General features: G+C 46.9%; 1 protein-coding gene across 6 annotated transcripts in view; it reads left to right on the forward strand.

Moving 5' to 3' along the window:
• Positions 1-10,459: 10,459 nt before the first annotated feature.
• The window catches only part of CMTM4 (CKLF like MARVEL transmembrane domain containing 4), a 37,047-nt gene continuing 34,229 nt past the window's right edge, over positions 10,460-13,277 (forward strand). For all 6 annotated transcript variants that reach the window (XR_001332126.2, XR_001332127.2, XR_001332125.2 and 3 more), the window contains exon 1: positions 10,460-10,690. Coding sequence is in view for 1 of the 6 variants with exons in the window: in XM_005532521.3 (XP_005532578.1) it covers positions 10,505-10,690 (186 nt within the window). In the remaining 5 variants the exon portion in view is untranslated. The remainder of the gene's footprint in view (positions 10,691-13,277) is intronic.

Consider the following 13,277-nt stretch of genomic DNA (forward strand, 5'->3'; position numbering starts at 1 on the left):
TTGCTGGACTGTTGAAAATTCCTCTTCTCTGCCAATAGCCAAGTGTTCTCCCTTGGGTGGGTGTCAGAAGAGCTTCCCAGTAAGCACAGAAGGAGTGGGCATTTAATTAGGATTCTGCTGCTCGTTTTCATTGTTTCATTGTTTCATTTCATATCAACTGGATGCCTCTGTTCCCCTGCAGAGACTGAAGCTCTAGGTATGAATGTTTGTAGAATCACCCTGCCTCTGAAATAGAAATCAGCTAAGCTTTGGCTTTCTGAAATATAATTTCTCCAGAAGGTAATCCTTAGGAGCCCATGAAACAATTATAATTTTAGAATTGCCATAACGTTTTCATTAGCTCATTAATGTGAAAAATAAATTTTAGCCCTTTAAGAGGGGCTTTAGAAAATACTTTTTGAGTATATGAAGAGAATTCTATTATTTGGTTTGGGAGAAAACCAAGTGAAGACTTCAGGTGAAGTTGGAAGTAACTTCTTAAAATGGTGACAGTGGATGGAAGTGTTCTTATAACTCTTATAAGTTCTTATAACTCTTACATTTACTTTGCTTCAAATGTAAGTTTTTCTGGGTTTTTTTTTTCAAAACAAACAGTTCCCAAGTTATGAAAAAGAAATTGGGATAATAAGGCTTTGGTGCAGAAAAATCTTTCTGAAGGCTGCTCTAAGCTTTCTACGCTGCTCTTACAAGAGGAGTCTTTAACTGCCTGTGCTCTTCCAAATGATGGCATTAACCCCTCTGGCTTTTCAGGTGTGGCAGGGTTTTGTTAGAGAATGAACTGCTCAGATAACAGCCTTTGCTTGAACAAAGAAGTGAATTTCTGAGTAACTGCAGTTCAAATACCTGCATAGGAGAGGCTGGGGATTAGAGGTTGTTATCAATGACCTGAAGGAGACTCTGCTTGTCTGGGTCTGTGTTTAGAGCTGGAGTGCTTGGTACCAAACCCAAACTTGCCTGTTATTTTCATTTTAAAATAAATAATATATTTATTTATTTAAAATAAATTTTCATTTAAAAATGATTAATATATTTATAGGATAGACAGTTTAATTCCAAAGGCACTCTTTTGCTAGAATTCAGTTCCCCTTCAAGGAATTGACATAAAAATTCCAGCCTGACATGTTACAGCCTTTGTAATAATGAACTTCTCCTTCAATCACCCACTCAGACTGTGTGGAGAAGACAACAAGTGCAAATAATCCCAAAAGCCTTGGGACACTGGCGTCTCCTCTGAGATTCCTGCACTCCCTGAGAGTGCTTTATCAGCAGCTCTCCACGGAATGGGCACTGCAGGTGAGCTCAGGATGGGATCAAGCAGGATTTCTGCTCCCTGGAAGAAGTGAAAGGAAGTGATCTCTGCTTCCACGTGTACCTGAGTGATATTCAAATGTATAGGAAAAAACTCAAGGAATTTTCTCAAATGAAGTTTTTGATAAATGGTAGTATTAATATGCTGTTACAATGCTTCCAAATCATGTATGTCTCCAAAAACCTGAAGGATAGAGCACCTAATTCTCCTTCAGCTGTCTTAAAAGAATAAAAAGGCTTGCAGTATCTGCAGCACAGAGGTTGCAGTATCAGCAGCACAGAGGTTGCAGTATCTGCAGCACAGAGGTTGCAGTATCTGCAGCACAGAGGTTGCAGTATCTGCAGCACAGAGGTTGCAGTACCAGCAGCACAGAGGTTGCAGTACCAGCAGCACAGAGGTTGCAGTACCAGCAGCACAGAGGTTTGCAGTATCTGCAGCACAGAGGTTTGCAGTATCTGCAGCACAGAGGTTGCAGTATCTGCAGCACAGAGGTTTGCAGTACCAGCAGCACAGAGGTTTGCAGTATCTGCAGCACAGAGGTTTGCAGTATCTGCAGCACAGAGGTTTGCAGTATCTGCAGCACAGAGGTTGCAGTATCTGCAGCACAGAGGTTGCAGTACCAGCAGCACGCTTGCCGTGTGCCGAGCGCTGCAGTGCTCCTGGAGCGCGGTGCTGCCGTGGCCAGCAGTGACTGATGCCTGCGGTGTGACCTGGCAGCCTGAGTGGATCTGGAGCACTGTCACCCTCTGAAAGAGCTGTGCAATCCCTGCTGTGTTCCAGGAGCCAGAGCCCCAGGCTGTGAGTTCCTGGAGGGCTTTAGGACAAGCACATTATTAATTACATGCAGGACGTCTGTGAGATGATGTCAGAACCAAGGGAAGCAATTAATTTTCTCGTTGCCTTTGGTAGCAGACTTAGTGCAGCAGAACCAACACTATGAGTAGTAACACTTTATCTGAAGGAAAAGATCCCTCACTCCCCTTTCCCTTACACTTAATTACAATTGTGTTTCACTGAATGTTTCTGGTGCTGAAATATTCCAAGCCCAGGAGGTGGCAGGCGTGGGATCTGTGCCTGAAGGTAACAATGCTGGATATGCCTTTGGGAGATGCTGTAGCACTGCTTGTCAGCTTCCCTCAGTAATTCTTGTTTGGCAGATTATTTTTGTCATCTAAATGTCTTCCAAAAGGTGAGCTGCTGATTTTTTCCCAAAGAAAAGCTGTTTCATTCAGTTCTATGAATTCCGTTAATATGAGTTAAGCTGTTCTTTCTAATTTCAAATTGACAAAATTGACACTGGTTTGACTGGTTGGTTTATTTCAGAACAAAAGCTGAAATATCAGTGTCCAGCACTGAAAGCCAACAGTTGTATCTGTCTACAAGGAAGCTGAATTAGCTTGCACAAGCTGCCTTTGAAATGTGTCTGAGTTTTCTGTATAAATGTTTTGTATGTAAAAGTGTAGCTTTATGACATAAAGATGTCATCTTTAACTTGGGCTGTTAAAACCAAAAACAAGTCCTCAAAACATGCAAGAAATGGAGTTGCAACTACTGCAAGCATGTGCAGTGAAATACTGAAGTTGAGGAAAATGCCATTGTAGATCTCTGGCACTCACCTGACCAGTCTGACAGCATTCCAAAAACCAAGGACTTGCTTTTTAGAGAGGGAGTGGAATGGACTTAATTGACAGAACAGAGGGAGTGAGACCACTGAGAAATGATGGATGGATGGAGGGAGGGATGGATGATAGATGGATGGGGGATGGAGGGAGGGAGGGATGGATGGATGATGGAGGGATGGGATGGAGGGATGGATGGATGGATGGATGGATGGATGGATAGGACTGCTGAGATCAGATCCACTCTGTGTTGTTGCCCATGGCCTTAGTGAGAGGGACTGCAGGCAGTGCTGTGCCCTGGGTGCACCAAATTAAAACCTCTCCTTTCGAGAGAAGGAAAATGATTACCCACAAAGGACTTGGTATACTGATGATGCTCTGGAGATTATTAGAAAGTGAAGATGTACCACATTTTCTGATATTCTGAAAGAGTTCAGTTACTGTGCCTACAGGCAGAGAGGGACAAGTAGGAGAGAATTCCATTTCATTAAAGACCAGTCATTGTCCACATAGAAATTTTCTTGAATGCAAAACAAAGGCAGAAGTCCTGGAGGGAGAGCTCTGGGCACTTCCAACCAAACCCACACATGGCTCTTTCTTGCTCAGCTGTGGAAGTCAGTGATGTAGCCTGTTTCCAGCTGGGCTCAAGCTTTGGTAGGAGTTGGGAACAGTGATGGGCTGGTTTGGAAATGAGCAATGGAACATCAGCCTTTGATCTGTGCACGAGATGGGGGCTACTGAATTAATACTGGAATTTGTTTAGGCTGTGAACCTGAATTGCTACTGCCAGTTTTGTTTTCCTGGGAAGAGCACACATGCCCCAGGACAACACTGGATTGTCAGTAAGTGACTATAATTAGCTGAGCTTACTGGCTGAATCAGGATGTTTTGACCGGTATCTTCCAATGCCAAGAAACTGCCAGAGAAACTGGCAGGATCTGAAATACTTAAACCAGTAAAAGCCTGTCAAAATCTCTCCCAAGTCACCTTTCAGCTAAACAGAAATACAACACAACTATTAAGAGAATGCTGTCATATTTGAAATATTTTTAGTATGGTTTCCACTGCTTTTGCATTTGTGCTCTGTCCTGTTCTACCCCCTCCTCAAAAATAACTTAAATCTCTTGGCCAGCTTCAGTGACAAGAAAGATCTCGCAGACAGCTGACTTAATCCCAGTTGCATGAAAATTAAGGGTTTGGTGGAGACAATAAATCCAAAGATTTCCTCTGCTTTAGGCAGGGATTGCCAAGGAAGTTTGGCTGGTTCCTAGGCGAGCCAGGCCAAACAAAGATCTGTGGTCTGCACACACGGAACCTGGCGCAGTGCTGGCTTCCTTTGCTCGAGCAGTAGTTGGAGGACAGAAATAGGAGCTAAGCTGCTGCCTGTGCAAGGGGACCCTGGGGAGGGGCTGGGGCAGTGGCTGGGAGGGGTGAGGAAGGTGGGAAGAGAAGACAAGCCTGCAAGGAATCAGGATTTATTAGTTCCTCTGTGTAAGGCTTGGAGAACTGGGGCCATATGCCTGCCTTGGGTTTATAGCCAGTGATGGAAGACTTGAAATTATTTTTCCTATTGAAAAAAACCAAAAAAGCCAAAACTTTCCCTTGCATGTAGAAGACCCATATAACCAGAGAAATACTCTGTAAGGGAATGAGCCAAATCAGCAAATCCAGAGTTCTATTTTACAAAGAAATTAGGTGCTGTTGCAAAAGGGAATATTCTTTGAACTGCTATTATGGTTGCTGATGTTACCAATCAGCTGCAGGTTAGCTGTAAGTAAAACAAATTCAGGAGGATAATTAAAGAATTAACTTCTCTGCCATGTGCAGTTCCCCAGGAGAAGTGCAGGGGACTGGCTGGGTTGTTGCATAACAACACACACAGGATTCAAACAGTTGAGGTCAGTTGTTTTCGCTGGCCCATGCTGTCCGTGGAAAGAAAGAATGTAGTGAGTGTACTTCATCTTTTTTTTTTTTAAGCCTGCTAAGGGACCTTTAAAAATTTGCTTATAAAACATGGTCTATACAATTTTTTCATCCTCCCCTTCAGCTTCCCACCTCCTGAAAAAAGAAACCCGGCTCTTTCCCTCCAAGGTCTGCTGTACCCTGCATGCTCCATCACTTGCTATAAAACTACTGGATGTTGCAGGGGCAGCATCCCCATGTCCATGCAGATAGAACAAGAGTTTTCTGGCCTTCTGCTCTAGGTCTGTGTGCCTTTATGGTGTTATTGGAAGACCACCACGTTTTTTCTCAGTCCACGGCTTTTTTTTCGCCTCTGTTCCCTGGATAAATGTAGTGTCATGAATAAAATAAACACTGCTGTCAGTCTCTGCATATTTTTTCAGTCCGCTTCATTATACAGGATTCTTTCAAAAGAAATGTAACTCACAGTCTTGGCTAGTTCCCAGCACATTAAAGGTCTGTTGGCACTTTTCTTAAGAATCTGGTGTTTTGCTTCACTTTTTTATAGAAATTCATTTCACCTTGTGCTCTGTAGAATGTCTGCTGCCCTTCAGCCCAGCTGTGGCTGCAAGGTAACTCCACTCTGGCACTTGCAGATTGCAGATATCCTTTAGAAATTTTTGGAGGTGAAAGGAGCCAGTGACTTCTTCACCACCAAACTGGACCAGTAGGTGATAAAGAATGAGATGTCAGTCCCTAATCCTGGAGTAAAAAAAATAATAAAATGGTTCTGTGAATGGCTGATTGTTAAAAGCACATGAAGTCGTATTCATGTCTGCAAGGTAAGGGTCTGACTGATTTGTTTGGCAGCATTGCCTTTCTTGGTTTTGGTGGGGGAGGAGGATTTGTTTGTTTGTTTGTTGAAAGGGAAACACTATTTCCTGATGGTGATGGTGAAGTTCCAGAATTGACACTTTTACCTCTCCCCTTAATCCTGTACAGCTCTTTGGCAGGGTCCTGTGGGGACTTCAGCTGCTGCTGCCTCTGATCCCAGCTGTGACAGCTGGTGGCACCCCAGGGACTGGGGACTGTCACCAGTGGCTCAGGCCTGGGGAGCTCCAGGGCTGCTCTGTTTATCTTCCAAGGCCTCAGGGCTGGAATTCAGGTGGAGGTGGTGAAAATCTGGAGCGGAGTAGGACTCACTACCACTTCTGGCCACTGAAGCTGCACTTTTTTAACAAGATGGAAAGCCCAGGAGTCCCTCACTGTGCTGTGGTGTGTGCCCAAGAGACCCCGGCCAAGCAGGCATGGTGCTTTCAGCCACTGGAACTTGCAAGAAGCTCTTCAAGGCTGCCCTTCACCTCAGCTTCTTTCTGTTCTCTCTGCTTCACCCTGAACTTGTTGAACAACAACAAGGGGTTGTGCTTTGACCCCTTTCCTTGCTTGGTAGGACTGGTTTTTGACTCCTGCTGCAGAATCCAGGTCTCCTCACTGCTCCTGAGGTGCCTTTTGGTGGTGTCATGCTGGGAGGCTGCAGTGCCCAGCTGTGGCTGGATGGTGACATGGAACTGTCACACTGTTCAGCAGCATTGCAGAGAACTGACCTCACGAGTCCCCACCATCCCAGACAGTTTTCCTTCTGTTTAAAGGCTGTGTCAGAACTTGCAGTTTCTTCTTCTTGTATTAATTCCTACTTGTGACTCAGCAAAATGATTTGCCCACCTCCCATGCTGCTCATGGCTTCAGAACCAGTGTGCACACCACACTCCCACACTGGGAAAATGCACAATTCCTTGCACTAAGGCACTCAAAGCTACCAGATGTTTTCTTAAAGCAAATTCCTTATTAGCTTTTGAGGGTGGGGCTTGGTTTTTTTCCTTTTCCCCCAACTGAAAAGCTGAGAAAAAGCTTCAGTACTTTTTAGATTGAGAATTTCAAGGGTAAAAAAGCCTCCTGTCTGATGCCAAAGTTAAACTCTAATCACTGCTCAGCTCTCCTGGAATTTGGCAGCATACCAGTGCTCCTTCCCTTTGGTAGGTCATGTGGAAATACCGGGGCTTTTTCTTAAAGAACCTCTCAGCTCTTTTCAGGTATTTGCAAAGATGTAACCTTCCTGGTAGGATCCTAATGCCTTTTACACTCTTAACTGCATTAAAGCACCATTCTTAATAAACACCATCCAGATCTACAAAATTTTATATTTAAGCATTAAAATACTTTTAAGTGTGTTGAAACTACATAAATACACTTTAAAAATCTGGGTTTAAGTTGGTATTTCTATTCTGCTGGAAAAGAATCACAGGCTTTAATCTTGGAAATAACACTTAAATGTGCTTAATGAAAAGAACCCACAATTGGTTCACAAGTTTACAAGAGGTTGTAGGAATAGCTGAGATGAAGGTTGAGAGATGAGGGTCTCTGTTGAGTTTGTTCACTGAGAATATTTAAGGTTCTCTTTCAAATGTTTTTTACACCTAATTCACCAGCTGGTTTTAATTTATGACCAGTGTCCTGGAGATCCTTTCTGATGGGGAGTTTTTAATTCTGTCAAAGCTGACCTAACTGTTCTGTAACAAACAGATCATTTAATTACAGTGTCTGTGAACAGCATACTTGTTTTTTTTTCTCTGAACTGTTTCTTCCTTGTGTTCACTCTTCAGTTGTATTTTAGCTGGATGTGAAGAAGTCAGTGATGAATTCCCTGATCTGATTAGGTCGATACTATGGTGGTGTCTTGTGTGCTGGTCATTGACCCAGTTCCCCACTTTCCTGGTCTCCATGAGCAGGCACACAATGGAATGGCAGGCTGTGCTGGAAACTTGTAAAGCCAAAGTTATCTGAGAGTGATCTGATCTACCTAGGATGAATGCAGTGACCTTTTTCCTGGATCAGTACTTTTATTTACATATTAAACGTAGACATTTTTTCCCTTCCCGTGCTGCAGAGCTGAAAAGGTGCCGTATCAGGCAAGAATGTGTGTAAAGGATTCCTTTGTTAAATGTTGGCAGCAGCCTCAGCAGGCCTTGCCAAGTCAGTCCAGCCCACCCACCCGTCCAGGAGCATGCCAGGGATCCCCAGCACAGCCTGGGCTCGGCGTGGGCCCTGCTGGCAGGGCTGTGCCCTGGGAGCTGGGACATTTGGGAGCTGCCCTGTGAGCTGGGACATTTGGGAGCTGCCCTGGGAGCTGGGACATTTGGGAGCTGCCCTGGGAGCTAGGACACTCGGGAGCTGCCCTGAGAGCTGGGACACTCAGCTGGGACCAGCCCTCCTTTTGCCCCAGGAACACCCAGCTGGGGCTTGCTTGCTCTCCCTACCCCAGGAATTGTCTGCTCAAAACCAGAGGGGTTCAGTGTGTCCTCACCTCCCAGCACCCCCAAACTGCTCTCATGATTTAAATACATTTACACTTCATGTCCTCCAGCCCATGGGAGAAGGAAGTTATTAAGAAGTTTGCACAAGGTTGTGCAGGAGGCACTAAGCAAACAGCCAGAATAAAGATCTCCTACCACGTCACCTTTTCCTAAACCACTCAACCATCTTCCCCCTTCATCCTTCTTCAACACCACCTTTTGATTCTCTTTCAACACACTGATGTGTTTTGGTTAGAATTGCAAAAGATTGAACAAAATAATACTCACTGGATGTTTCAGAAATGTTTTCTTTGTTTTGCTCAGGATAGTTTTCTATCCTGAGTGCTTCAGTCCTTGAAAATAAAGGCTAAATGTCTCTGTGGGTAAATATGCATAACCTGTGTTCCTGAAACAGCCATGGAGCCTTAAGCTACAATTCAGAGATGCTCTCCTAAGTGGCAGCCACATACTTGTGATAGTTCCTGCAAGAAAAAGAGCTTTGTGAGAGTTGTGATTTCCCCAGTTATACAAGAACTGAATTAAGAGACTGTAAACTCCTATTAGTCTAGCTCTGTCCCATAGCAGGAATTTCCCCTTACAATTACATGATTTCATATTGTTAGGCCAGGTTAATGTGACCCAAGCAAGAGTTACCCTCCTTCTCCACGCTTTGCTTATGTCTTCTTTTTTTCTTTCCCTGCTCATCCTTCACCAAAGGTTAATGACTTTCTTTTACACTTCTCCCAACACTCCACCTTGCTTGAGCGCATTGGCCCCTCCCAGGTCCAGGGTGTAGCAGAGAAGCTGTGGCTGCAGTTAACCAAGCCATGACAGTAGCCAAACAAACCCCTGATTCTTTCCCTGGTTCTCTCTCCGAGGCTCTCTCCTTGCTCCTCCTTCTTTGGGGATGTTTATTCAGAGGCTAAACAAAAGAAGAAAAATATATTGAAATTAAAAATAGCATGTACAGGGAAGAACCTATGAAAAGAAGGATCAAAGGAGTTTCAAGGGAACTGGAAGGGAGACATGAAGTAGAGCACACAGGTAACTGGAAAGGAAATCCTTGGGTGCATAATCCACAGTGTTCATGGAAAACAGAAGAAGGAAAAGCAGTCAGACTCTTGGAGACCAAAGGAAGATGCTAGAACTGTTAATGTGTTAAAGTCCTGTAATGTGGAACAGGTGACAGTGTAGACTGTCAGTGACAAGAAGAGGAGCACGGGTCTATCAGAGCCTGGCTGGTAACCATGGCAGATCACAGGACACAACATTTGAACTTCACCGTGGTACACAGCAGTCTGGCTGTGTTCAAAAAAATGACTTAGCTGCATTTCACTCGTCTGGATTTGCCAGGCTATGTTGCAATTTGTCCTTATTTGTCGTGACACAGCAAAAGGAAAAGTACCCCCAAAACCTGATTCGGAGCCAGTCAAGGCTACCTTGCAATGTCACTGTTTGGAAACACAACACTCGTGGGAGAGCGGCGCGGAGGATTCCGCTTCCCGAGCCGCTGGTGGGCACCGCCAGGGCAGGGGCTCGGCCGTGAGCCCGGGCCGGTTCCCGCAGCCCGGAGCGTGCTCTGAGCCGGCCCCGCGAGGTCCGGGCCGGGCTGTGAGCGCTCCTCGGCACCAGCAGCGGATGCAGAAACCCGAGCGGCCGCGGGCCGGGCGGGACAGCGAGCCCATGCCGGGCTGGGCCGGGCTGGGCCGGGCGCGGAGCCCGGGGCAGGTGCGCGGCGCTCCCCGCGGGGCGGGCACGGCGCAGGCACCGCCCGGCTGCGCGCCCTCCGGGGCGGGCCCTGCCCGCCCTTTCCGCTCCGCGCCGGGGGAGGAGCGGCTGCGGCGCCGCCGCTCGGAGCTGGGCTGTCCTGCCGGGACCGGGACCGGGACCAGGACCGGGATCCGGACCGGCATCGGGACCGACATCGGCATCGGAACCAGGGCAGCGGAGCCGGAAGCGCGCCCCCGTGTGGCGGGGCGGGCTGCGGCGCTCAGGGCTCCGCGGCCGGGGCACGGCTCCGCACCGGGACAGCGCGGCACCGCTCCGCGCCTTTCCGCACCGGACCGGGGCACCGCTGTGCACAGCTCTGCACCGCACCCGGACACCGCTCCGCACGTCACCCAGGCACCGCTCCGCTCCGCACCCGGGCACCGCTCCGCTCCGCAGCGCGGCCCCGCTCCGCGCGATGCTGCCCGGGCTCTCCCCACGCCGCTGCGCCTGAGGCGGGCGCGGGGCGGCCATGCAGCCCTCGCTGCCTTAGCTGAGCGCGGCGCTCGGGCCGGAGCCCGCGGCCACCCCCCGGCGGCACCGGCGGCACCGGCACCATGAGGAACGGCGATGACCTGGAGGGCTTCGACGGCGAGGCGTCCAGCGCCTCCATGATCTCGGCGGCCAGCAGCCCTTACCAGCCCACCACAGAGCCCGTCAGCCAGCGCCGCGGGCTGGGCGGCCTGCGCTGCGACCTGGACTACCTGCGGGGCACCTTGGGCAGGCTGAAGCTGGCCGAGGTGGTGAGTACCGCGGCGGGAGCGGGGCTGCGGCCGGGCGGTGTGAGGGGCGGGCCCGGCCGGGCCGGGCGGCGCTGCTGGGGCCGCAGGAGCGCGTTTCACCTCGGCCGTGTGCCCGCGGATCGCCGCGGGGCCGGGACAGCACGGCAGGCAGCTGCTCGGTAGAGGAAGCACACGGTCTGACCCCGTGCAGGGGAGTCGCGGGGCCGGGGCCGCCTCCCGGCCGTGCCCGGCTGAGGCTCCGCCGTTCCCCTGGGGACCCGCCCGGTGCCCGGTGCGGAGCGCGGGGGGCCCGGGATCCGCCCGGAGCACGCAGAGCCCTCGCTCGCCTGCTTGTCCTTAGCGGGATGAAGTTCTCTTAGATGCACCGCGTAAAAAGAAAAAAAAAACTTAAAAATCCCCCGAACACCAAACGTGAGGTTTTGTGTTGTGAAATTAAACGTGACCTTTCGTGTACTTTGGACACCTCAGCTGGTTCAGTTTGACGGAGCCTGTGCAAGGCTTGGACCACCCCAGCAGTGAAACACATAATAAACACCAAAGCACTTCAGCAGTTTCTGTGGTGCTAGTGCTGATGTTTGCCTTCGTCTGATCTACTTTCCAAGTCACTATGACATTTATATTTTTCAAATGAACAAATGTATTTTTCGAGATATTAGGAAAAGAGATGTTTTATGAAAATGTCAATCATCTTGAAATAGATTTTTAAGTAATTTCTTACAGGGTACTGCAAATTCTTGTAACTTAAACAAGTTATTTGAGAAGTGTGATGCCAGAAACATTTTAATATTTTGTATATACAACTTCAGCATTTTAAATCACTGCTGGTTAGTACAAGGCAAAATTTGTACATAGAGGTTTTGTGAAAAACACATTGGAAGTTTCTTGGCTTCAGGTGCACACAAGTTTATAGAGGACTCTGGTGATGAATTCATTTTTTATGAATGCCCAGTAAAATCCAGGATTTAGAAGTGTGATTTGTTTTCTTCTCATTTCCTCAGTGCAGGGTAGGATCTGTTCTCTGCAAGTGGTAGCAGTGAGCTTGTTAGCCCAGTAAAACAACAGGGACCAGCGGTGTGTGTGTGTGCTGTGTGTTCAGGACTGGAGCCAAAGGATCTGTCATCGCTGTGCAACATCTACCTGTCTTCGAGTTGTTAAAAACTGTCCATGTGGTGGAAATCCCGGGGTGGTGCTGCCTGATACACTGAAATAATCTGCCCTCGGGATTTTTGTTTCAGTTCCTACTGCAGATCCTTTCTGCAGTACACTAATAACTGTGGCAAGTCTTGTTAAAAACCTGTCATTAAAATGACTAATTACTGATCGTAACTGAATCCTATATTATTAAATCTGACTAGCTTGGAACAAATCCCAAAGATACATAGAGTACACCTCATAAGTTTTTAAATCATGTAAAGAAAGATGGGGAAAACCACACTCTGTTGGAATTTGAGAGGTTTCCTTGTCTCTGGACAAAGACACTGCTGCTCATGGTTGGGCAGATTTATACTTGCAGAGCAGTGTCTTCAGAGGAACTGAGCTATGCTTTGTGCCCTTTTCATAAAAATGATCTGAACTATTGCATGTGGTTTCCAGGAGTGTATGAATGCAGAGGAACAGCAGTTGAGAAGAAATTAAATTAGGTAGTATAGGGTGGAAGGCTGTGCATCAGCTCAGCCTGTTTAGTTTGACTCAAAAAAACTCCTCATTCACGGTAATGGAAGAGCAGACCACTGACATTTGCAAACTAATGGAAAACTGAGCAGTGTTGGAAAAGAGAGAGAGCACATTCCACTGTGTACTTAGATTACTTATTTGCCAAGTATAATTATTTCAATTACAATATTCAATAATGCCTTTACAAAAATACTGAAGGAACCAAAATGTAACAAAGTCTGTGGTGTAGAACTCTATCTCTTAAAAACAAGAAGGAACTCCTGGCACACAAAAAAACATTACAAAAAGGAAAAAAACAAGTACTGGTTAAGATAAAAGTCTCTAAATGTATTACAGTAAAAAAGAATTTTACAGGAAAGATTACAATGCATATGCTTCATTTAGCATTAGGATTTGTCTTAAAATACATTCGTGATTGGCAGGAAAAATATCAGCTCGAGGCAAACATTGCTGCTGCTGCTGCTTGTTGTAATCTTTGGTTGAAGGGCTTCCCACAAACTGCCCCGTGGTGCTGTGTGAAGGAAAACTGCTGCTCTTTGTGGCTTGGATGGCCCTGCTTCCAAATGCCCAGTTTTGACTGTCAAAAGCAGAAGGAGCAGGGCATGCGAAATTCCCCAGGTTGCTTAAAATAGGGGTAAGGCTCTGTTATTTTGTTGTAGATTTGTCTATATGGATTCAAATAAAGGGGTTATTACAAGAGGAAGGCCATGATGGCATTGTAGGCATATGGAGTAATGTAAGTGCTGCTGGAGGGGACAATAGTTTTAACTCATTCATATTTCAAGAGAGTATGCCCCAAAGTGTCCTTTGAAGGGACACCAACATAATGGCTTATGATGATATTTCATGTATAGTATTGTGCAGCTTATTTCTGAGCCTTGTTTTGGTTTTTACCAAGTTTAGATTTGGTTGC

The sequence above is a fragment of the Pseudopodoces humilis genome, chromosome 14 (assembly GCF_049639895.1).
Source record: "Pseudopodoces humilis isolate 2021_Gansu_Grassland_sample_001 chromosome 14, ASM4963989v1, whole genome shotgun sequence".
Taxonomy (NCBI): domain Eukaryota; kingdom Metazoa; phylum Chordata; class Aves; order Passeriformes; family Paridae; genus Pseudopodoces; species Pseudopodoces humilis.